Source organism: Cupressus sempervirens, chromosome 11 (assembly GCF_028749045.1).
Source record: "Cupressus sempervirens isolate cs-2001-9-10 chromosome 11, ASM2874904v1, whole genome shotgun sequence".
In the NCBI taxonomy this organism is placed as follows: domain Eukaryota; kingdom Viridiplantae; phylum Streptophyta; class Pinopsida; order Cupressales; family Cupressaceae; genus Cupressus; species Cupressus sempervirens.
The window spans coordinates 502,318,587-502,345,734 of NC_143128.1; the positions used below are offsets into that span (position 1 = coordinate 502,318,587).

At 37.0% G+C, this 27,148-nt stretch overlaps 1 protein-coding gene across 2 annotated transcripts in view; it reads right to left on the reverse strand.

Annotated features, from left to right (window-relative positions):
- Positions 1-26,034, reverse strand: part of LOC149530566 (non-canonical heme oxygenase HOZ, chloroplastic-like) — a 98,018-nt gene extending 71,984 nt beyond the window's left edge. For both annotated transcript variants that reach the window (XM_089810640.1, XM_089810641.1), the window contains exon 1: positions 25,522-26,034. In XM_089810640.1, the coding sequence (XP_089666766.1) occupies positions 25,522-25,722 (201 nt within the window). In that variant the 5' untranslated portion in view covers positions 25,723-26,034. The remainder of the gene's footprint in view (positions 1-25,521) is intronic.
- Between the last annotated feature and the right edge of the window lie 1,114 nt (positions 26,035-27,148).

Here is a 27,148-nt window from a genome sequence, read left to right on the forward strand (position 1 = left end):
AAAGAAGTTGAAAAAAAGGGGGAGGAAAAAGTGGGAGCAACTCAACCAACTTTGACCAAGTCTAACTACAAGAGAAAATATAGGGTTACATGCAACTGCACGTGCAACTCACATTACATTTTTTACATACACATGTAACTCACATTACATGTAATTACACTTTTTCATGTAATGCATCTTCTCCAACTACGAACATGAAAGAAGAAGAAAGAAGACGGAAGAGAAAAGAACAATTCTGAAAGGCCTTGTACTTAACAATGCAATCTCAGATGATAACAAGATTGGGAGTTCCTGTACCTTGTACTGCTACATTCACGTTGATAACCATAGTGTTGTGTCTTTTGATAACCTTTAGCTCTCTTTGATGAATTGTCCATTATCATGTGGAAACTTGATGTGATCCATCTTTTCTTGCTCAAGTTGTCGTGAATTGTCCTTTGTAGATGAGCACAAACTGGAGTCTTTAAAACTTTGAAAATCTTTTTGATGATGTTCAGATGTACACTCAAAACAACTTTCCATCAGCACCTTTAACTCCCTTTTTTCTTTTTTTTTTTTGAAGTAAAGTGCTTGGCGCATGGGAATGCGTGTAAATGGAGATTGTTGATTTTCAAAAAGTGACTTGGGCTTTCAAGATGTCACTACACGGAAAATGCATTACATGTAAATGCAACATGTAACAGAAGGTGAAGGGTGAAATGAGATGCAAGTGAGTGAAAGATACACTTTACATGCATATGCGGATGAAGGCTAAGATGAAAAGCATGGAAAGATACATAAACATGTATTCGCTCATGGAGATGCGAATGCATATGGAGAGGAGAAAATGACATTTTTTTGACTTTACAAAAAGTGACTCTTAGTCAAAATTGGACCTTTTAGATGCAATTACACGTAAGACATTTCATGTAATCGTGTCGTGCGAATGGAAATGAAAGGTGAGATGGGTGAAAACGGAAGTGGAAAATGGGATTGCATGCATATGTGGATGGCGAATCAAAAAACATGTAACCGCATTTGTCGGATGAAATGTGAGATGTAATGACATGGAAATGGAATATGAAAAATGATAACGCTTTCGCATGTAGTGAAGGAAAAACAAGTTTTTGGGAAAAAACTTGCAACTTCTCCAAATGGAGAAAAACCGGCAAACAATAACACAAAACCAAAACAAAAGAAAAACAACATGCCTTTGAAAACAACTCAAAACATGCCAAGATGCAATGCACTCCAAAGATGAAATTCGAATTTGTAAATTGGGGAAGAACCAAAAACATCAAAATGAAGGAGAAATTCATATTTAAAGGAAAAATGCACATTCTAAGGCAAAGATTCTCACAAATGGCATCCATTCAACGATTTCATGCATAAAATTAGCAAGGATAAGCATGAATTAAAATGTAAGAAAGAAGAGGTCCACTTACATGATGAATATGTGCCAAAAATGAAGAAAAAGATGCTCTTTGTTTGAATTTTTCTTCATAAAATGATGAGAACTTTTCAAATCTCCAAAATCCGAATGATGAAGGGCAGCAAACAAGGAGATTATTTAGCAAAATGCCAAAACGTGTCCTAGATTAGCTCCTCCTTGCAACGTTTTAAAGATTGAATGTTCTTGAGCCGTTTTTGCCAAAACAAGCAAAAAATGTGATCTTCAAATTAAAACGTTTTGATGATTTAACACCAAAATAATGATCCTCGACCAATGTAATCACCTAATGAGGTAAAAAAGACTTGATCTCATTCAAAAACGTGATCAAACTTGGCAGATTTATGGAGTTTTATGCAAAAAACGTGCCCTAGATTGGGAGTTTCAAACATGTTTTTGGGTGCAATAACTTGATTTTTGATGAGGGCAAAATGATCACCTCTCCAAAACATGATGAATGCAACTGATTTCATTCAAATCCATGGAGAAAATCAAAAGTTATGATCAAAATAGGAGGTTTTTGAAGCAAGAACATGTTTTCTTCACATAATAGGACATTTTTATGTTCATTACATACTTTAAAACATGTTGGAAGGCAAAAGAGGACCTTTTTGAGTCCAACGCATGTTTTAAAATATGTCTTGAGATATAATCTCACTTTTTGAAGTCCATTACATATTTTAAAATGTGCAAGTCTCCAAAATCTCACTCTTTGGAGTCACTTACATATTTTATAAACATATCTCACATTTTTCATGCACAAGCATGAAAACTCAACTTTTCATGTCATTGCATTAAAAAGGTCCACTTTTACAAGCTTTTGATGTAATGACTTGAAAAAGGTCCTCAAAATGAGTTTTCATATGCATTAGCATGAAAAGTTTCCACTTTTCATAGTTTTTTACATGCATATGCACATAAAATGTCCACTTTTAGGCTTTAAAGTTATGCATTTCACTTATTTTTATAAAAATGTCAACAATATGGGTCAAAAATAAAATTTATGCATTATATTAATCAATATAAGTCATAAACATTAAGTTAAAGTGACATTTATATAAGTATTTGATTTAAAAATCAAAAAATTTAAAAAGTAACTACATAGTTCTATAGTCACTTTAAGTGAAAAATTAAAAAGTAACTCAACTTAAAATTATAACATCAAGTGCACTATAGTCACTTTAAGTTTTAAATTTAAATGAAAAGTAACTTCAAAACATAACAAAAAAGTGAATAAAATGTTATATTTTCAAAAAGTGAATGTCAAAATGAAAATATAACATCATTTTTTTTAATTCGTGCTGTTGCACCTAAAATGTCTACTTTTGAGGCACTAAAATGACCATATCTCTTGACTAACTACTCCGATTGACCTCTAGGTTAGACCGAATCGAAGGGGAAAATGAAAGGCATGACATGAGCAAAACCAAAGGACTAAAAACAAACGCAAACTCAAAAGGAAAAAAAGGACTTTGAAGACTTCAAAAATCAAGCAAAGGCTCAACAGAAAGCAAAACAAAAAAAGACTTGACGAAGGCCTTCAATAAAAAGATTCATTGTATCAATTGGTACCGATTGGTTGATCAATACTAACCAATTAAATAATGAAATAAACTCAGAGAAATGCGAAACTAATTTGAAAAAGTTTCGTACTGTTACCTACATTTTGTGGTGACAAAATGCAGGACAATAGCACTAATATTCTTCCCTACTCTGAAGTGATTGCCTCAAACTCTTTGTGCATTTCTAGTTGCACTTCATTTTCATTTTCTTCCATAGAACGATCAGGCCTATGAGTTTTCCTTTCTTTACACCTTTTGTGGTATTCCTCCAAACTCTTTCTCCATAAATATTGTTGGAAAGCAATTGTTCTCACAAAACTTGCATCTTCAAGGAAAGCAATGCAAGCTTCCTTCTTATGTCTCTGTGTACTTTCCCTTATACTTCTAGAGCTGTAAAATCGGGTAAAGGAGCAACTGGAAGGGGTGGTACTCCTACTTGTAAAGCTTGCTCAAGAACTAAAATGTAATCTTCTCCCTCAAAGTCATTGGACTCACCACCTGCCTCCTCTGCAACTACTAGATTTGATTTATCACATTTTCCTTTAGACTAAGAGGATGGTGGAGATGAAGGGGAGGGTGGAGTAGCCTCTCTCCTAGGTGGATCCTCTAGATCAGAGATATGTATTCCTTTTAATGGCCTAGGAGGAGGGATATTTGGCTTATCACTTCTCATGATTTTCTTGCCCATATCACTTACTTCTTCTCCTCTAACTCTCTTCCACACTTTGATGTTAATTGGGGAGACATTAGCAGACCTCTCCACCTCTTTACCTTCTCTTTGTAGTGGAGCTAAGGACACCGCCTAAGAAAGCCAAAAAACTTGGCCAAAAAGAAGCCAATGGTGCATGCAAGATCTCCTGCAATACCTTTGAATTATCTCCCTCATTTACTCGACTTTTGCCTCAAGGTAGTGATAACATCAACAAAATAACCAAACGATGTACTCATTTTAGTGGAAAAGGGGGTAAGGGTATATAGGGGATCATATGTGGGCTCCTTCACATTATCCCACAGTTGCTTATAAGCAAGCCATTTCTTCTTGTTATCCTCATGTACCTTTTCATCATAAATGTTTCTCATACAATCCTCTAGATCAGTGAATTCATGTGACACTGGTTGCATCCTAATCCTTTGTTTAAACAAGTTGTAGAAATTTCCCAGATCACAATGCCTAGGAACACTGACCCCCATATTGTAAGGCTGCAAAACCTTCTCGAAATGGACTCATCCTCTCTTGCTAACAACAAAGAATGGAAACACTATAAAGTTTGGGAAATTGGTCCCCTTGTTCCATTTTACTACTCCTTTTCTTGGATCCAGTTAATTCGCCTCATTATCTCTATATATCCCAAGCTCAAATTTACACAATAAGGGAACACAAAAGACCTACCACCATGGTGATATATTCAGATTACAATGTTGACCTTGTAAGGTATGATGTCTCCCCATTTATGATTGACACCCAACCTTGGAACTCTCTCATTTGGTCCTAAAAAGTCCAACAGCTACTTGGGTAGCCTAGGTGGATTCACAATTAACCTCGTTCTAAGTTTTGATGTAAAAGAATTGTCAAATAGAAGATAGGCGTCCTCCTTATCCTTAGACTCCATGTTTGCAAAGGCAAGGGCTTGTCATCCATCTCTCTCCAAGGACATAAACTATGCAAAGTAATTTGCATTCTTGGAATGGAACAGATGTACCAACAGGGAATACCAGTAGAAATGACTTATTCCTCCCTTTTTCAAATCAATCAGTCTTTCATGAATCTTATCAACCACATAAGACACATAATCATAAATTGTAGTGAAATTGGGGTGTTGAATCTGAATGGCAATATACATATACTCAATTGGAATCACATAGCATGTAGACCTACCAAACAATTGGCATATAGAATAGTAAGTGGCCTTTAAATGGGCAACAGAAGCCTCAATCCTTTCCCAAGTGCTAGACCCAATAAAATACTTAGTAGATCCAACCTTGGCCAGGTGAGTTGGCAATAGTCTCCCTCTGACAATATCTTTAGTCTTGGCATACTGTACTGCAAAGGCCTCTAGGTCAATTGGCTCCAAGAACCCTGTCACCTTATAAGTATCAAATACTTCCTTGAATTCTTCCCTACATATCCTTAGAATCATCTCTCTATTGTTATCTCTTACAACTTTTGCAACCAAGTCGTGCCTATTTGCTACTGCCATCATTAATACTACATCCATAAAGATATTTGGCACCACCAACTTCCCTAGGTCATATTGCTATGTATTTGATTCTGACTTTACAAGGTTAGACTGCCCATATCACAGTTGAAATAATTCTAGACCAATCAAAGATATGGGGGCATCAGCAATATGTGCAAACTGGTCATACAAGTCCTCGCAAATTTTTCATCTCTTCACCAATTTAACCCATTATTCCTATCATTAGAGAGGGCTTTAACTGATCGAATAAGTCATCAAATGGTTTACTCTTCAAATAATCTCTTTTCCCTAAGTGCTCTTTAGATGGAGGTATTTTGAAATTCTAGGGCTTTAAGCAACAATAATTCAAGTACAGAAAACTAGGGCCTCAAAATTACAAATTCTTCATGAAACCCTACTCAATTTCCACAATTCACAATCCTAATTCACTTAAACATTTAAAACAACCCATTCCCCAGAATTTGCAGCAAATTCACCATATAATTCTCAAGAAAGATCACAAAAGGATGAAACATTGCTTATGGCTTTTTACATACAAGGTAGCACTGAATTCTACACTACACGCCTTCCCTTGATCACTTTGGCATCTCCAGAGCTCCTCAAGATCTTGAAAGAATGCAGAATGAAACAAGATTTGGATCCAAAAACCTTTTTATTGTTATCTGTAATGTCCCCAACGTAAGGGATTAGAGTGAAGTGCTAGTCTTCAGGAGTTTGTCCCGAGAAGGCCAATATGTGCACTCAATAAGCAACGAGTGGTGTTCAAAGACTTAGTACAGGGAGGAGCAAGGTAAGACAAGAATGGATGAGGTGTCACGCCAGTCAACTTCTGATGTGGGAGGCAAGTAAAACAAATGAAGTTTATCGCTGGGGCAATAGACATGACACGTGAAGTCACTCGCTATGCTAGTTACAATTGCAAGCGTTACTATTGTGCAATGATGGGGATTCCAACAGAAGGTGAATGGTCAAGCATAGGCATTAGAACTAGAGGTCATTCACAGGAGAGGGAGAATCAAGGAATACGTATGTGAACAAAACCAAAGTTTGGTGGATTTTGGGAAATAGTTGGACGTGGGCCTATGAGACAAAAACCTTGCAAACTAACAACCTTGACACCTTGGATGGTCTTGAGGTTTGGGGACATATACGCACATCTTTATTTAGATATGAGATAGCCAGTGGAGAAGCAAGCTTGGAGTTTCTCGAGCCAGGATAAGAATCACATAACTTCAAAGCATAAACAATCCTTAGGTAGGTGGGCCATCGATGCACATGCAAGACCAATAGAACCAGCACTGAGATAACCGTATGACTTGCCGATAGCAGGAGTGGAATGAAGGAAAATTAGCTACATCTGTGATCATATAGATTGGGCATGAAAGTCAAACAGAGAGTAGAGCCGTCACTTGAATAGGAGTAAACTCACGTGAAGGGTGAACTGAAGGGTAGGAAGCGTAGTGGTGAAGGGGAAGATTGGATACCAATAGAGGCTAGGCACTGCTGCACGAGAAGGGGAAGAAGTCTGAGTCACTTCCCTCTATCGATTGAAGGCATTTCTCCACATATACAGGTTGGGTTTGTGACGCATATCTATGCATTGTGCTTATTGTTGGTATGATTCAACTGCTCTTTTTGAATTTTGACCTGACAGGCTTCACCCAGTTAAGGAATTTGTGTTCCTTATACATAGTTTGGTAGCAACTGCACAATTGCACAAACTTGTTTATGTACAAACTTTACTGTTGTAAGTGACTAATAATAGAGACATCTAAGGCAATTGACAGCACTGTAGATTGATTCAATTAATTGTAAAATGAATGTTCTTAATCTAGTTAAGTGAACTGCGAGACACCCAGCTCATTACAGTGGTATCAGAGCTCTAAGATTCTCCAATCTGTGGAGTTCGTTGTGACTGATTGCAAAAATGATGGAGGATGAATAGGGGCAATTACAACTTTCGGAATACACTAGTATGATAGGCTAGGAGTCAAAGTGACCAAGAATCGGAGAGTAAAACTTTATTACAGGTGGAAATAGAACCCAGTGATACAGATTCTAAGGAAGTTATATTGGAGAATATGGGTAAAAGAAATGCAAAGGGCAATGAGGCACACATGTTCAGGTAGTTGATAGAAACCATCAACCAAGGGAATATGTTGGCTGAACAAAGAGTGCAATGACAAGAACAGCGAATACAACTTATGATGCAGATGATGGCAAGACAAGTGGAGTTTAATTTGAACATAAATGACAATAATGCAACAAATAACATTGGGGTTAATGGTGCAACAAATGAGAATGGGGGAATAAATGGAGGACAAAATATGGGTAACAACGGAGGGGTTAATGCAGCAAACAATATAGACCAACAAGTTGACCAAAATGGACCAAACGGAGGAATACAGGTGGCTGATACTTTTGGCAGAGTACCTAGACCAAGCACCCCAAGTTTTCCTCCTAGAGTTCAAGTCCAGCAAGGGCAAGAGGTGCAATTACACGATGTACAAGGCCAATTGATGAGAGAATGGGCAGCAAAAGGAGACAAGTTTCCAGCATCCATTTCTCTTCATGATTAAATGGACTTAAGGATGAAACACATGCCAAGGAACAGCAACAAAGGCCAGCATGTTGAGTTGTTAAGGAAGATTAATAAATTTTCCCTCCCTTCTTATGACGGAACAGGTAAGATGAGCGCAAGGGCTTGGGTCCAAAAGCTAGATATGTATTTTCAGTTGAATCCTATGCCGAAAGAGGATGACATTAGATTTGCAACCTTACACCTAGAGGGACTTGCACTTGAATGGTGAAATCATGGTATGATTACCTTGCGGCATAGCCAAATTACTTCGTACATTGACTTCACAGAAACGTTGATTGAAAGGTTTGATAACAAGGATCCTGAGCTGCACTTTAAGGAGTTAGCACAATTGAAACAATAGACAAATGTTGAAAATTACATAGCTGAATTTTAAAATGTAGCAGCCCTAGTGACTGATATAGCACCTAATAGGCTCATAATGCTCTTTATGGAGGGTCTTATAGAGTCATTGAGAGGGTGGATCAAGGGACTTAGTCCAACTACATTGCAGCAGGCCTATAAAAAGGCAAGGGGCATGGAGTCAACCACATCTAGAGACATATTTTGTTCTAAGGGCTCCATTTTTAAAAAGGACAAAGACAAGAAGCCCTTCCACAAAGAACAACCTGATAAGGCTGAAACTAAAAAACTGGACAGCGATCAACTCAATGAACTTTGGAGGAAAAACTTATGTTTTTATTGCAGGGAACCATTGCATTTATCTCACAAATGCTCTCTCAAAGCTAAGGAAGCCAACATGCAATATTTTTCAGCGGAAGGATCATTATCAGAAGGGGATGACAACCATTCAGAAGATGAAAATAGCAAGGGGGGTGAGTCTATGGATGACGAGGTGATTGAGGGGAAAGTTATAGCCCGCTTATCAAGCGATGAACAAGCTATTACCTTCCGTGTGATGAGCACTATTCAGGGGCAACAAGTGATTACCTTGGTAGATACAGATGCTACACATAATTTTATATCAGAGACACTGGTTGACAGATTGAGGCTTCAGACAGATATACATGTAGTGACTAGAGCTCTTACAGGTAAGGAGCTTAAGATGATATCTTTGAGACGCATGGAGAGGCTAATTCAGCATGATCAGGTGCAGTGGGCAACAAGGGTTGTAATGATGTTGGAAGAGAGTATGCAACAGAAGCATGAGTACCCATTGCAGATTCAGGATTTTCTAACCAAACACTCTAAAGTCTTTGATGATATTCCAACAGGAAGACCTCCAGACATGGGTATGAAGCATGTGATTAAGTTAGAAGAAGAAGCCAAGCCGGTTATTATTATACCCTACAGGCATCCGAAGAGGTACAAAGATGAGATAGAGAAAGCCATTAAGGAGCTCTTAGAGATGGGTCACATCAGGCCTAGTAAGAGTCGCTTTACTTCAGCAGTGGTATTAGTTAAGGAGGATGGGACACTTTGGATGTGCATTGACTACAAGGAGCTTAATAAGCACACCATCAAGAACCAGTATCCCATACCCAGGATCGATGAGTTGACAGATGAGTTGCATGGGGCATGCTATTTATCGAAGATTGATTTGAGATCTAGTTACCACCAGATTAGAGTCCAGGATGAGGATGTGGAGAAGATTGCCTTCAGGTGCCATTATGGGCATTTCAAGTTCTTGGTCATGCCTTTTGGATTGACCAATGCACCAGCAACTCTCCAGTCATGTATGAACAAGACATTCAGGGATCAGTTGAGGAGATTTGTATTGATTTTCTTTGACGATATACTCATTTTCTATTGGACATGGGAGGAGCACTTGCAACACTTAGATATAGTCTTGAGCATTTTGGAGAGGGGGTCATTATATGCAAAGATGTCAAAGTGCGAGTTTGGCATGACAGAGTTATTATATCTTGGACACATCATCAGTGCAAAAGGCATCCAAGTGGATTCGAAGAAGATTCGTGCTATTATGGATTGGCCCCCACCCAAGAACCTTTCACACCTCCAAGGGTTCATGTGATTGTGTTTTTTTACGGGCGCTTTGTGAAGGGTTATTCACAAGTGACAGCTCCTCTTACAAGAAACCAAGGCTACTTCAAGACATATAGGCAGGTGAGGGAGCGGCTTGCTTGGAAAGGACTCAAGACGGGTGTTTTGGACAATGTGAGGGAGTGTACAACTTGCCAACAAAATAAACATGAACACTCCTATCTTGGTGGGTTATTGCAGCCCTTACCCGTTCCGAAGAGGAAGTGGGATAGCATATCAATGGATTTCATCACAGGCTTACCCAGAGTGCAGGGGAGAGATTGCATTTACGTAGTGGTGGATCGGTTAACCAAGTTTTCTCACTTCATAGCTATTCCCTCCACACATACAGCAATTCAGGTGGCTGAAATATTCTTCAGGGAGGTTTTTAGATTACATGGCCTACCCCAGACCATTGTTAGTGATCGAGACAGAAAATTCATGAACTCGTTTTGGAAAAAACTCTTCAGATTATGTGGTACTAAACTTACTCCGAGCACAAGTTATCACCCTCAGATCGACGATCAAATGGAGATAATGAATAAATGGCTCGAAGAATATTTACGTAATTATGTTGCTGGACAGCAAAGGGAATGGGTGAAATGGTTATACATTGGTGAATATTGTTATAACACCACGCACCATATGTCCATACAGATGACACCTTTCATGGCTCTCTATGGCTATGATGCGCCAATTTCTTAAATTTTCTCTTCGCTTACAGTCGGACACCCAAGTCGAAGGAATGGTTGCAGGAGACCCAAGATATCATGAAATCGCTAAGGGATAATATGTTTAAGGTGCAAAACCAGCAGAAGCAGTATGCAGATCAGCACAGGGTAGAGTGTTCATTTGAGGTGGGCGAAATGGTGTATCTCATGTTGCAGCCCTATAGGCAGCCCTCCCTTAAGAGGGGTGGAATGGAGAAGTTGAAGCCTTTGTATTATAGCCCCTTTAAGGTGATTAAGCAAGTTGGAGAAGTGGCTTACGAGTTGGAGTTACCAACAAACGACAAGGTACATAATGTGTTCCATGTACCCCGCCTTAAAAAGGCAATTGGGCAGAATGTGTTACCTTCAGAGGAGTTACCACCACTTGATGACAAAGGGAAACTAATGTTGATTCTCGAGGCAATTTTGGACAAGAGGGAGTGGGTGCTCCGAAAGAGAACTATCAAGGAGTACTTGGTACAATGGAAAAATCTACCTAATGAGGATGCAACTTGGGAATGTGAGGAGCTAGTTCCGCAATTAGAACCAAATCAGCTTGAGGACAAGCGAATTCAAGGGGGTGGACTGTAAGGTCACTGACATAAGGGATTAGAGTGAAGTGCTAGCCTTCAGGAGTTCATCCCGAGAAGGCTAATATGGGCACTCAATAAAAGACGAGTGGCGTTCAAAGACTTAGTATAGGGAGACGCAGGGTAAGACAAGAATGGATGAGGTGTCTTGCCAATCAGCTTTTGATGTGGAAGGCGAGTAAAACAAACAAAGTTTAGCGCTGGGGTAGTAGATGTAACACGTGAAGTCACCCAGTATGCAAGTTACAATTGCAAGCGTTACTACTGTGCAATGATGGGGATTCCAATGGAAGAGAAACAGTCAAGCATAGGCATTAGAAGTGGAGGTAATTTGTAGGAGAGGGGGAATCAAGGAATGCTTATGTGAACAAAACCAAAGTTTGGTGGATTCTGGAAAACAGTTGGACATGAGCCAATGAGACGAAAACCTTGTAGACTAACAACCTCAACACCTTGGATGGTCTTGAGGTTTGGGGACATATACACACATCTTTCTTTTGATATGCGATAACTACTGGAGAGGCGAGCTTGGAGTTACTCAAGCCAGGACGGGGATCGCATAACTTCAGAGCATAAACAATCCTCAGGTAGGTGGGCCATCGATGCACACTCAAGACCAATAGCACCAGCTTTGACATAACCGTATGAGTTGCCACTGACAGGAAGGGATTAAGGAAAATTAGCTACACATGTGATCATATAGGTTGGGCATGAAAGTCAAATAAAGAGTAGAGCCATCACTTGAATAGGAGTAAACTCACATGAAGGGTTAACTAAATTCGAGAAGGGGAAGAAGTGTAGTGGTGAAGGGGAAGGTTGAATACCAATAGTGGCCATGCACTGCTGCACGAGAAGGGGAAAAAGTCTGAGTCGCTTCCCTCTGTTGGTTAAAGCCACGTATACAAGTTGGGTCAGTGACACATATATGTGCATTGTGCTTATTTCTAGTATGATTCAACCGCTCTCTTTGAATTTTGACCTGATAGTCTTCACCCAGTTAAGAAATTTGTGTTCTTTATACATAATTTGGTAGCTATTGCACAATTGCACAAACTTGTATATGTACAGACTTTAGTGTTGTAAGTGACTTATTACAGAGACATCTACAATAATCGGCAGCACTGTAGATTGATTCAATTAATTGTAAGAATGAATGTTCTTAATGTAGTTGAGTGAACTACAGAACACCTAGCCCATTACACTATCTGCAACTATTGCCATTGCATCTTATCTGCTATTAATTCATACTAGTGGACAAATGGTTCGAAAATTCTTAGTTTCGAAGTTCAAATCTCAACCCTAAATCCCCCCAAACTAGCAATATCTGACAGTCTAGATCAGTCAGTTTGAATTTGATTGCCATAGCGTCATGCGGGACCAAGATTTAGTCAATGAAAACACACCACGTCAGCACCTCGGCCCACCATCTATCATACTTTGTCGACCGAGTACATGTGTCGCAATCTCGCAATCCCACAAAATAAACTTCATGCATCTTTCATTGTGGGATCATGCAGACCACAGATCTTGGTAGAAACTTACATGTTGAAGCATCATATGAAACCATTAACTGTAGATCGCCTTTTCAGCCATTTGAAATTTTCCATGTCCTAAAAGATTAATCCTTTAGTTGCACACAATTTAACTTTAATACATTCAACAACTACAAAATGTAATTCCTCGTCAACAAAATCCATCAATCACACATTGCCATCTATCACCCAATTCTCATCCTTGTCATCCCACCTCTCACTTATCCACTTGCCCAAGACACATGGCATCATCTTGCATTCCTGCATAAAATAAAGCTCGATTACTTTTGACCATAGGATCACGGAGTCATTTATTTCTTTAGTACTTTATCCTCTAGGCAATGCTAAGATGGAATAATTGTCAAGCATCTTCTTTGACAAATCAACAAATCTCCATTCAAATAGACCATGCTACAAGATTAACTCATTAGTAAATGACATTTAATTGGGTGGGACAACAAATATATCATAAGATTTAAATAAAGACAGATGACCAATAGACATGGGACAGATGGCACACTCCCGTCATCCCATGAATAGAATGAGTCATACCATCACATTATCATGGGATGACAGGGAAAATCAAAACTTGACACGTCGCCACTTGTTGAAAGACACAAAAGGTCCCACCTAATACAAATGATAGATACAAATAGTTAATAGGTACCATGGCATAAACTTAAGGAAATAAACATAAGGCATGGGAAAAATTAAAAGGAGTGACACTTAAAATCATAAAGCATTAGGACTTAAAACAAATTGGCCCCTTTAAATGTGAGGTCCCTACTCACATGTACTTATTGAATATGTATTTCTCTATTAAAACTATTGTAGGAGATTAGAATGGATATGAAATAATGTTGTATGGTTTAGATGTCCTAATAAGAACTGAGATCCTAATACATTCATGTTTAAATAGTCAATGATTCAAGCACAAACTACATTATCTTGACTATTTAAACATTAAAATTTCACTAACGATGACACTAGGCATTTTCACCTGATGATAAGGGTGTTGATTTTGATACCCCGATGATTAAGTTTTATGTTCCAGATAGTTTAGTATTCCTTAAATGGCGATGTTTATGATGTTAGGTATATTCATGCCTAACGATGATTTTTCTAGCATTTTAATCTGAATTAATGAATAAGTTATGTTATATTGATTATGTGATTTATGATGATTAAATGTGAGTTGAAATGAATTAAACAGTTAATTTATTTGAAAGATGGATGTTTTAATTTATGTAATTTCCCTGATATGTTATATACATATATGCATGTGATTTTCTGGTGCTACTAACGTGTGAAATGATGTGCAGGATATTTTAGCCGAGAAATCCAACAGAGAAATGGAACTGATCCCTATGTGCCATTTGTGGAAACCTTGTTGTTCGTATCTTAATTGTATTGTGAGATGTATGAATGTATCATTATGTAATTTAGTAAATGTTAACGTTTCGTAATAGTATTTTTATAGTGTCGCTTGACACTCGTGAATTGTTTAGGCATTCCAGCATGCTAGTTAGGGTTAACTGTGTAACCTATGGACCTAAGTCGGACTAAGTTAGTGCCCTTTTTCGCTAATCTGTTTTAATCGAGTTTAGTTAACCTTAATCTGGATTAGTGCTTAATCTGCATTTTTTGGAGTTGTTAAATAGTCCGAAAAATTCCTAGCATTTGTTTGGTCCCAAATCAATTCCTAAGGCCATAAATCATGAAATCTTAATACCCAAGGGGTATGGGTATGGGTTGGGGGCATTTTCCACCCCCCTAGCCCCTTTTGTTGACTTTTGAGGTCACTCAAAAAGTCCATTTTTGCTTTAGTGCGAAAATAGAATGATTTCACCATGGGTTGAAAGACCCTAACCCCACCTTGAGGTTAGCCTTAGGTTTAGTTGAGTTAGAAACCTCTAGATTTTTAGGCAAGTGGGGGAAGTTATTGCTCTTTTTGGTGGTTGAGTTTGGATCTTATTTAGAGGCATTTTTTAGGGGGTTTTGGGTGTTCACCCAACCTCTATTCTTAAAGGGATTTTGAGAATTGAAGGAGGAGAGGAAAGCTAGCTCTTCTCAAACTTGTTCATTGCCATAACCTATTTTCTTGAAGGTAGGAATACTTTACCTCATTTTGGTTTTATGTAGTGCTTCATGTTTCAGTTTTATTACTTATGTATGTTTGTATGTGTGTTGAGTATGTTGGGAGGGATTGGAAACAGTTTTTCTTCAATGTTTTTCCTTTGTGTTTGTTTTGAATTTTCAAAGTTTTCTTTCATGGGTGTTTGGCGTTACTCACCCTCGGATAGGGCAGAAGTGGTCATTTTCGGGGAAAGGTCTTCAGTTGGACTCCAATAATGTAGAGTCTCTTCTCAAGACGAGAAGAGGGAGAGAGGGTAGGGTGTTATGGGCCCCTACCTATCAGCACAAACCACGTAAGAGTTTTGGCATGTAAGAATGGAAGAACGGAAGTTCTTGAGTTATAGCCCCGATTGGGCACCTGGCTTGGTGTTGTGTCTGACATCTCCTGTTGGAAAAATCCACCTTCTTCCTAGTTTTGATTTAATGTCGAACCTGTTGTGAAAACCCGGTATGGGAATGAATGTCTGATGTTGTCTCCTTGCTATGTTTGTTTGTCACCTGATCAGTTTTCGTTCTCTCCACGATCTCAACGACGTATTGTGGAAAATGAAAGGAATCCCTTGTTAAGGGCCATCAAAGGAAATTTAAATTGATTGTTGGAATTCGGTTAAATTCGGGATTGAAATCTTGTGTAAAGTGTTTTTTTTTTTAAACGTTTTGTTGTAATGGCAACGATCTCGGGTTTTCTTCCCTGGTTCTTTCTCGAGGGAGTCCTTGAATCAGAAGATTGAATAAAATAAGTATGAAGTGGCTCGTTCACTGTTGTTTCAAAAAAATGATAGTCCCTTAAATAGGAGAAATATTTCATTGATTATTGTATTGTTCCTAAGGCTCTTCCGTTATGGTTATTGTTAGTAAATAAAGTTAAAGGACATGACTATTTAATTTGGTAATTCACATTATAGTAAGAGTAAAATTTTAATCCTATGTAATTGGATAAATGATGAAGAAATGATGGTATATTACTCTATATATACGGTTGGTGAAATTTTTTCAATATGAGATCAAGTGCAACTTAGATTGCGAACATAGTCTTCGGAATAACCCACTTTTGGGGTATGATAAAATGCTTGGTATTTGACCCTATTGTTTTATTGGATTAAATAATAGACTATTAGTTAGTAATCCTATATAAAACCTTAAGAACTTTGTCCCCAGGTATTAGTACTATTTTAATTAACATTCTAATGCATGACCCAACTCAAATGAATTAAATCATTATATTGGAAGTTGATAACAAGATAAGAAAATAAGAATTATGAAACTCCATTTTTTTTTTCTGGGAGAGCATATTGACTCTCTGGAAAATGTATGTGCAAGTAATGACTAGTCTCAAAGAAAAAGAAAATCACAGAGTATATTCTTCTTGCAAGTTTAAAATAGAAATTTAATTAATAAATATAAAATAAATATATAAATATATATTTATATAAGCAAATCTATACACTCCTATCCTATCTTGACCATCAAGTAAACTTTTATCATAACTCCTTTCCCATGTGGGCGCAGACAGTTATGACCTCAGGCAATTCCATAAAGCTGACTCTGGCACTTGATGTGATTGGTGGAGAACCCTACAAAAGTTGTTTAACACTGCATCTTCCTTCCTCCCATGCGAATTGCACACTTTCACAGGAACCAAGGTAATGAAAGTTTCTTTCTAAAAAGTCTTCCCTCCACCCAATCGCCTTGGAGAGCCCCAAACAAGAAGAGTAATTCTGCTGACATTCTTGCAGCACATATTGCGAGATTTGTCAAGATCTGCCTTGGCCAACGTATGCTTGGATGGCAGGTTCTTTCCTTGGGTATGTGCGCCTAGTCTTGTGTTGTGCGCCCAAGGTATTGGGTAGGGGTGTTGGGTAGTGGCCAAGTGGCCTAGGATGGTTGTGTGCGTTAGTGATTAGGTGAGTTAGATCAGCTTAGGATCTTTTAGATTTAATGTTAGATTTTTTAATTCAGTTTTAGGTTAGTGCTACTTTTAATATTTGATAATGTTAGAGGTTAAAGTTAGATGTTAGTATGGGTAATAGGAAGTAAGAAGTTAGTAGGGTGGTCAAGTGAGTTTAGGTGAGAATTGTGGATTAGGTAATTTAAGGGTGTAGGTAAATTTGTATGTTACATAAAGTTTTAAAATTAAATAAGTATGCCTTTTAACATTAGTATATGTTAAATATTAGAATTTTGTTTTAAGTAATTAGTTGTTAGTTTAGCTCTTAGTATTAGGAAAGATTTTAGTAGTATCTTTAATTAAAGATTTATAAATTTAGTTTAGTATTAGTATAGTTAGTTTTTATTTGTAAGCATTATTATGTGTTATTAGTTTAGTTATATTTTAAATTTCTTTCATTAATAAAGTTAAGGTTTTAGATTAATAAAATTTATTTATTAGATTATAATAAAGCTTAAGTTAGTATTAGTGTAGGAAATTAATTAATTTTAGGATATTAATTAGTTTCAATTTAAAAGTTTACGATTAAATCTAGTATAAATTACGCAATGTTAAAGCACTAGTTAGTAAGTTCTTGTTATTTATGTTTCGAATAATTGGATTTATAGTATTTAAATGGTCAAACAAACCAATTAATTGTATAAGTTAATTGATATTTTGCTTAATTGAGGATTTAATGATTAATGCTAACAGGTTTTAAAGTAGTTGAAGATTATGTTTACTAAAGAGTTCGGTATACTTTGTTTTGTGAGTATATTATTTTAAAAGTATGTAAAAGTTATAATGTATGATATCTTTTGGTTAATTGAAATTGGATTATGTATGAAGATGAAATGAATGTTGTAAATGATTTAATAATGAATTAATGATTTTAATTAGTCTATAGTTATTTTAATAATGGGGATCAAGTATTAAGGTATTAGATAAACTTGTGGAAAAAGCAAAATTGGATTCTCCTAAGGACTAATCTAGTTTAGTGTTAAAGAAACGGGATAGCATCATAGTCAATCTAAGAACTTGAAAACCCATATAGTATGTGGAGATGTCAACTCTGCATCTTAGTGATGTGTATTCGAAACTCACTTTAGTCCTTTGTCATCTTTCCATAACCTAATTAGTATAGCATATATTGATATAGTAAATTTATTATCTTTAAAAAAAATATATTGGTGTGTTTTTGCCCTGTCTTTTGGGCATGACATTAAACAACAATGCAACCCATCCATTAAGCTAAAAAGGTAACACAAAATCAAAACATCTTTGCAATTTTTGACATAAAACCCTAAGCCTTTCTCACCAAAACCTACGAAAACACTTGCAAAAACCCTAAACAACACAGCTATGCCTGTAAATACAGGGATTTATTGCAAGGCAGGAAATTTGACCACCAATACTTTCATGGTAACAAAATTAAGAATGGTGTTCACAATTGGCTATATTATCAACAAGTATAACAGTAAGGCTTCAGCTGGTCTAAGAAAGCGGTGTTTGCTCGTTCATAAATACCTTAGGACAATTGTTATTCTGGTTTTGAATTATTCAGGTTTAATCATGTCTACAGATCTACATTTACATAGCCTTATAGTATAAGAATGAATTTGTTAATACTAACTCGGTTCAAGGCATGAAGTTATGTTTCTAGAGCATGGGAGCACAAGTTAAAGGATATGCATTGTATCATGGATGGACATTGTTAGAAAAACAAATCAAGGACATGGAGAAAGTATGATAAAATGGGAATATTGTAAAATGTAAAAGAGGGTATGCCCTCCTAAGACCCCCAGTAGTGGGGCACATGTACTCATAACTTAAGAATAAAGATGGAAGAAAGGATTAGGGCTTTTGTAAATCAATACCATGTTAATCACCCCTGGCCAAGGTTTCCTTAGTAAATTTGTATCTATGTAATTTGAAGGTGCGCCCTTCTAAGACCTTAGTTTTAATGGGGAAATTGTAATATTCAATAACAGGACTAACATCCCGGGCTACAGTGGGGGTTTTCTCCCTCATTCTTTTCGCCCCAGTGCCCGCACTTTGAACAGGGACAAAATGTGAAAAAAAAAACTATATGTATAAAATATAAGAGGGCTTTTGCCTTATACTGATCAAAAAATAATAAGAGTAAGGCGCCAGGTTTTTTTTCCATTTAAATTAGTAAATAGAAGTGATCTACAAGTATTCAAGCTCTATCAAAAGCTAGTAAACAAAAAAAGATCAGTACAAAAACAAGGTTTAGGTGGATGTATTATGATTAGGTGCGTACAGTTTTTGTATAAAGTTGGGTCTTTTAAATAGTCGTTACATTTTGGTTCCTTTCTGTCTTAGGGACCTTATTGGAAGATCACAAAGGGTGTTATGTGGTCTTACTGCAAGAAGGTTACACTTTATTGAATTTCCTATCCTTGACTACATCAGTTATGATGTCAAAGTGATTCAGAAAAACACTATGCATAGGAACTCTAGCTTAACGGCCAAGTATTGGACATAGAAACTTCAAGTGATATAATAAGTATCAGACAGAAATTTTGATAAAACTATTTATTATAATGAAAGTCTCGGAACTGCAATATCAAAGTAAGTACACTTGCTACCAGAAGAAAAGAAATATTCTGCTTTAATGATTGTATTGCTAGCTAAATCACGTGATTTATGATTTGTTTTCATCATTTTTGACTTCTTGTATTAAGGAAAATCTGAAGAGTTGGTTCAATTGAATCAACTCCCATCAAAGCTAATACCATCAAACCAAATTGAAGTAAAAAAGATTGAAAAAAAACAAGCATAATTCTCAGAATGGCCTCCTTCCTATAAACATATATACATACATACATACATACATATATATATATATATATATATATATATATATATGGTTACCTGGCTTGCAATCTGGAGTAGCAAGAAAAGGAACCCAATGAATGATACCATGGAGTCAGATATAAACCTGACAGTAGAAAGAGCAATCACAAAAGCCATACAAATAAAGTCATCAAATATATCTTAACTGGATGCTATTCAAAGAAAAAGGCAACATGAGCCCATCAAAAACTCTTTCATGTGGATATTGTCATGGAAAGTAGGATTAAGGTTTCTCAATAAACACTGGTTTCAGAAAAAAAGATGCACAAGCAAATGTGGTTTGTCGTAAGACACCACTGAAGAAAGATCTAAGAGAAATCTTCAGCTAATGAGCCTCTGCCCTCATGCCCACACGAAGCGCACACAAGGATGGTCAGTATTTCTCAAACAAATTCAATTGGAAATTAATCTTGTAAATATATCCACTTCCATGTGATGTGAACAATCATATCACCTTCTTAGAACATTCAAACCGCACAGATCAGATTATTAAAGCAAATCTTCATATCATCCGTGGTTGTTTTTAATGCTATTCAATTATCCAATGAAAAAAACAGGGAAGAGGGTTCAATCATGTGACAGCAAAGCACTCATGAGATTGAAAACAGATTGCCACAGGATAGATCTGGCATTTGTGCAATGTCTCTCACTCTATATACCTGGAGGCTGAAGCAACATTTGGAAAGAAGCATGGTACAATATAGAGCTGAGAAAATAGATAAAATTTACATCGATGACTAATGAATCACATAATTTAAATCTCTTTTAACATCCATTATACCATATTATCAAATCATTGGTCCGTCAGACTCACAATCACAGCCGAACACCCTCAAAGTAAAGACTCGATGCATGTTTGAAAGAATGTGGATTTACCATTCACAATTCTGAGAAATGGCTGCAGAATGCAAGTGAAATTCAAGAACATGCAAGCACAAATGTATGAGAAGACTCTAGAACCTCAATGTTTTAATTTGGAGAAAGAAAGATTTGGAAGTATTCACAAGAAAGCATCGAACACTGACGCAAAACCAATGAAACTACAAAAGAAAATCCAGGAAATGGGTCTCTGCCAAGATGTAAGCATACAAGAACAAATTCTCATCCAAGAGCTCTACAAATTCAAAATATGGAAGAGCTGTATTGGAGATAACAGTTAAGAGAACTATGGGTACAAGAGAGTGACATGAATGCAAGGCATTTTCAAAAATCTGTCCTTAACCACAAAAACATAATTGCATTCAAACAATTATAAGGAAGGATTAAACAATCATTGCAGCAGCTGATAACATAATGAACTACAGCACAGGTGTTCCCAGCAACACCTTCAATGGTTCAACCAACCACAGACTACAATAAGAAGTGAACTGGTGCAGCAAGGGCCAGTTTTCAAAATGTCTAGAGTGGTTGATAATGATTACAATTAAATTATTATGCAACCAGAAGCTTAAGATTAAGTTGAACAAATAACCTTCTCTCTTCAACCATATAAAGCATCTGAACTGGAGTCAATTAAGAAAAAATCTTATGAGCACCATAAAAGAATATTAAAGAAACTAAAAATGCTCATCTCAATGGACACCAACAATTTATTTTTCCTTAATCTTGATAATAGAAAAAGCTGCTTACTTGGGACTCCAGGAAACTATAGCAATAGACCAACTGACCTCTAAAATATGGTTTATTAAATCCAAATTTGTTGCCTCATGGCTCAAGCCATTCTTTCTTAAGAAGATTAGCTCACAATCCTATCTTGTACAGAGCAGACGGATGAAAAATAATATAATAGCAGACTGAAGAATCATACACTTGCTATATGTACAAAAAAGCAACGGGGTGACCTGTGTGGTATTTGATAAATCCAAAGATTTTAATAGATGTACTCAAGAAAATATAGAACGGTTCTTAAAGCATTCAATTTCAATGAACAGGTCATAAGGTGGATAGACAACTGCATTACAACCCTTATTGTTTCCATTTACGTCAATAAAGCTATAAGAGCAACCTTCACTGCATCAATAGGAATATATCAAGATGATCCTTTAAGACATTTTTTCTGATCATGAATCAGAATCTGTGTACAATGGTAGATGAAGACAAATCAAATAGAAGCAATCTAGGCATATTCAAGCTTAGTTTTCCAACACTCATCCTAAAGGAAATCAGGAAATTATAATTAATGAAAGCAAGTACATATGAAAAATTTAGGATTTCATTCATATACTAAAATGAGACAAGAAATATGTGAACATTATGAAATGATGATGAAACAATTCTTACTCAAAATTTATTTATTGGACAAATGAATAAGTCAATTAACTTCTACAAGTTATTTTCTAGTATTCCAATATTCATACTGGATCTCCCCCCTCATCTTGGACAGTTCAACGATAGATGGACACAAATCCAGAGGAACTTCCTACGTAAAGAAACTGACAAAGTATGAACTCGCTAGTTTCTAGGCCATATGCACTACTCAAAGAGAAGGATTTAATGTCATAAATCTTCATCGTTGCAATGAAGCATTGAAAATAGTAGTGGCTTAAAGAGTGTGGCATATTAAATCTTAATGAAGAAGCATTTTATGTAGAAGTACTTCTGCAGCCCACAAGATAACCTTTTCACAATATCATGGCATTACCCTCTCTCAAGTATGGCACTAATACTAAAGGCAGGTATACAAATTCAAGGATATGAGAATCTCTTTGATTATATTGGAAGGAAAACAAAGCAATATTGCTGAATGATCACCCATAGATAAAATGCAGGAAATAGAGGTCAACCACCCAATACAAATTGAAACTTTGATAAATGGATGGGAACCCTATTTATTAGCACTAAGAAGGATTTTTTCGTATGGCTTGATGCTACTCATGGGGAGACAATGGCATGTGGCTATATACATCAGTCAGCAAACCATTGAATGTCAAGAAAATGGATAACCCTTTGTCAAGTCTGTTGAAAACGGTCGGTTGCCCTTGAGCCAAACACCCACCTACGCACCTGACATACTTAAACTCGGTAGGTGAGTTTGAAATCCGAAAAGAGAGGGCAAATATTTTGAGACAAGACAAAAGGAATGGAGCCTCATTATTCATTCAATCAAAATGCAGAGAGCAGATCAGCAGATCAGAGCAGAGGAGAAAAGAATAATCAGAGCAAAGTTCAGAGAGTGGAAGGAACAGCAAAGGATCAGAGTTGCAGCAGCACAGGATCAGTTTGTTCCTTGTAAGTTCGTTTGTATTTGTCTTGTGAAGCAGTGATTGCTCAAAGCATTATTGTATGCAGACTTGTAGTGTTGCAAGTTTATATTTCAAGTGGCAGTTGTAGGTTAAAGTATTTTGTTTCTGGTTGAAGCCCTATGCTCCCAAATGTAATGTTCCGTTCCTACAACTACTTTCAGACAATCCTTTCTCCTGCACAATGTCAGTTAGATGGAACAAGTATGGTGTTCCGGAGGGCAGTACGGGCTAGTTGATTTGACCACAGTATGGGCAAAATGGGAGGCTGTACGGTATAGTGTCAAGCTACAGGTTTGTCGTACGGTGAGGGTGGGAGAGTGATGTGTGGTGAACAACTTCGTCTGTATGGTGACCAAGCAAGCCGTACGGTGTGAGGGTTAGAAGGGTCATAAAATGTATGATGGCTAGTAAGCAGTCATACTATTGGCCGTACAGTATGGAATCAAGCAGCAGTACAGTGTGGTGACCAATATTGGCCATACGGTAGCAGGAATGTGAAGCCCAATGGCCGTACAGTGATGGAATGAGGGAGTTGGGATGTTGGCTGTACAGTAGGGCAATGTAGTCACATGGAAAGATGAACTTCGTGTCGGAAGAAGTGGATGGTGTACAGGTAGAAAGGAAGTGCTCAGACATACAATAACACAAAGACCCAAATTCATAAGATAGAATCAAAAATGGAGATTTAGAACACAAATAACCTTCAATTAGATTTGACAAAAGATGGTGCTCTGATTTGCCAGATCCGAGCGAAGTATTACAGGCGACGGAATAGGGTGCGGGTTGAATCCCACCGAAATCAGAAATAGCCAAGTAGGGAAGGTCTTCCACTTCCGAAATGGTGGACAACAAAGAATCCCAACAGGAATTCGCAGTACAAAGAAATAATCCAAATTGCATACCTACGACTACCTACAAGTCGTGCTTAAATACCCATCAGGCAAAACCTTTCCGAGGGTGTACAAAGATAGCCAATGAAAACTAAAATAAAAAAAGGTTTGAGATATATTAAATCAATCGGAACCACAAATACAAATATTAATTTGGGCCCCATATTAATTAATTAAAGTAACTAATTAAAGGTCCTTTTATTATACTATTTAAATTCTGGGACCAGTTAATTAATTAATTTAATTAAATTATTACATTAAAATTGGGGACATTACACCAAATTTGTATTTAGTTGAATCAGTTCATGAATGAAAAGCAAGCAAGTAGGCATATTAGTCGATCCAGCTGTTTTGGCTCTTTGTTGTCTCCTTTCTATTTATTATGCATGGTGCTTCGTATTTGAGAAGTTTAGAGTTGCATATTCTTTGTTACCATCTTTGTGTGTTATTGGTGGAATAAATCAGATACCAAGTCTGTGGTTAACTCGTTTGGTTCACTTGTTAACACAGCTCTCCTTGTTGTCACTCGGTCAGTTTATATTTTGTCGCTCCTCCCAAGTCATAGCAAGGGTTACCGAGTTCCCTACCTTGTGCTCACTAAGCACACTCGGTCCCTTCCCTACCGAGTCTTACCGAGCTGACCCGGTCCCTTTGTCATCGAGTTCACTCGGTCACAGTGTTGCCTGTGTATTACTATTGAGCTCCACCTCCCTTTGGTGACCGAGTTCACTCGGGTCCCATTGTTGCTAAGCAACTCGGCATCCACTGTTGCCGAGTAAACTCCACTTGACTCCTTAACATGCCAAGCTCACTCGGCACCCACTACCTGTCACTCGGCATTAACTATTGCCAAGCAAAATTTTGAGTTGTGAAGTTATATTTCTCACAAAGTCCTGTATGGCCAAAAATATGAAACTTTATATGGCTTTTCCCCCTTGATATTATTTTGACAACTGATCAGCTAAGAAAATGAGATTGAATAGGAAGTTACACTTCCATCAATTGTAAGAAAGATGGAGAAGCAATAAAGCATTCCCTTTTCCACTACTAATCTGTCCAATATATTTGGTAAAAGATGGCCTCTGCGTTTGGCCAGCTTGCACCAACTTTACACAATCTATGTAATAAAAAGATTCATAGTGCAGGAAACGGGAAGAATGCAATTCCTAAAAAGCTTTACGCAAAGTGGTGGCAGAATTCTCTTTATGTGATTGTTCGTTTCTGGAACAAACAAAGTAGCCAAATATTCAGTATTAACACTATGCAAGAATATGGTCAGATTCTGAGAAAGATCATGGTCCAAATCAAAAGCACTACACTTATCCAGAATTTCGAACGTAAGGAATATAAGTGCAAAATGGCGCAGGAAGGGCACTGGTTGTTCCGCTATAGGCCTCAACGGCCGACCATACATCTAACATACAAGTGGCTTCCAACTGACAAGGGGTATTTTAAATTCAATTTGATAGACAATTCAGAAACAACCCAAACCAATATGCTATGGGAGGTGTATTAAGAGATGAGGATGGAATTCCCAGTATTTGTTAACTATGGATTGGAGTCAATCAAATAATCTTGCGGAAATGTTGACCATTCAAATGGGATTTCAATTCACATGCAAACAGTGTATTATTAAAGTCCACGCTGAAGCTGATTTTTCAGCTCATAATTGGCTCAATATAAGGCTCATCCACTCAAGCAAGGACTCCCACACGGAAATTAAAAGAATCATTCACTCAAACAATGCTGTCCATTTGCAAATTGCAAAACATTATGGACGAAATGTGTAAATATCTGGGAAATATCAGAGGCTTCCTCAAAACGGGCAACTCAAAAAGTATACCTGCGAATCAGTTACAGAATTATCTTCAAATCTGCTATGGCCTTCCTCCTCCTCTCCTGCCGATAGACACTTTGAATACCTTCTCATTCCCTTTCTTCTTGGCTTAATCACCCTATTTCTACCACCAAATTTATATGCTTCTTGATGCAAACGTATAGTTTTCAAACTAGGCAACTGTACGCCAGACACAATAAAAGCCATGATAGCAAAAGTAAGAATTTTTACGTAGCTCACTTCATTTTCAACGCACGATTTTAAACGCCCATTTGCAGAATTGGCGTTCTTAATATGTATGTATTGGCATTGGCACTGAACCGCGAAGATGTCATTATTGTTAAAGATTTTTAAAATGAGGAGGGACACAGCAGTAGATATAGATAAAGAATTTTGTGAGGAGAATTGATATTGTTTCTACATTGGATGGAGAAATTATCGTTTGCCTGAAATTGTGGTGAAGAATGCCCTCTTTCTTCTATGGCGCTTATTGATTCTCTCACAAAAGTACGCAAGATTAATGTTGACGAAGTTCACAGCGGTGTTTTATATTGAGGGCTTGCTTAATCTTTGCCTACATACAAATAATGTAGTACGTCGACAATTCAAATTTTAGATTGAGATTTATTTTTGTAATTGTATTATTAGTTCCTAGGCATGGAATTGTTTAGGTGAATATTTTCTTATTAGACTACCAATTAAATGAAACTATTAAAATTTAATGAACAATTTTTTATTATTTTTAATTTGAAGAATTTAAAAATATAATCTTTTGGATTTTTCATTGGTTAAAGTAGTGAGAAAAAAAAGTTTGTTTAGAATAAATAAAAAATTGTTTAATGTTCTAAAATTTAAAAAGCTATAGAAAAATCTAGAAATTAACGACTCAAGTGGTGATTCTAATCTAAAAAAATGTAGACAAGTCACAAGTCCCTAGAACTTCGGAACAGTTTGAGCCATTGCCTTGGAGAACAGTTGTGGTTGTCGTGATGAGCAATAGGCAGATTGTGGTGGTCAATTGCGGAGATACCAAGGTCGTTCTCTCAACCGCTAACAACTAAGGACAACAAGACCTGAGATCAACAACCCTGCCCACTTGCATGCCCTGTCAGTCTCCAGTAGTACTGCTTAGTAGCTTTCAAACCCCTAAAAGCAATCAACAATTCTTTGAAACAATCAGTAATCCCCCGTATTGTTCATTTCTGATCAAACTCTATCCTCCATTGCATATGCCACTGCCATAGTTAATGCATCTAGAACAATTCCAATGTTTGCCACCACAACCATTAATGGTCCACCAAGAACAATTACAATGTGTGTGTCTCTCTTCTCTGCGACTTAGACTCCCTACATCAAGCTGGCAGAATAGTGTGAACCGAGTCAACAGTGTCTACCAAGTGATCAGCACGAACCGAGCATCCAGTATCAGCTAAGTGCCAAAGTTAGCTAAGGTGACGGTGTTGCCTGTGTATCTTCAACATTGCCTGAGTAAGCCATTGGACCCAAGTTACAACATTAAGTCGACTTGGTAATTATTTTTGGAATTAGTTATGTCATAGCTGACCTATGAAGGAATTATTTGGATGGATATAAGTAGGAAGTATTTTGTTTATCCAAATATAAGATGTATGAA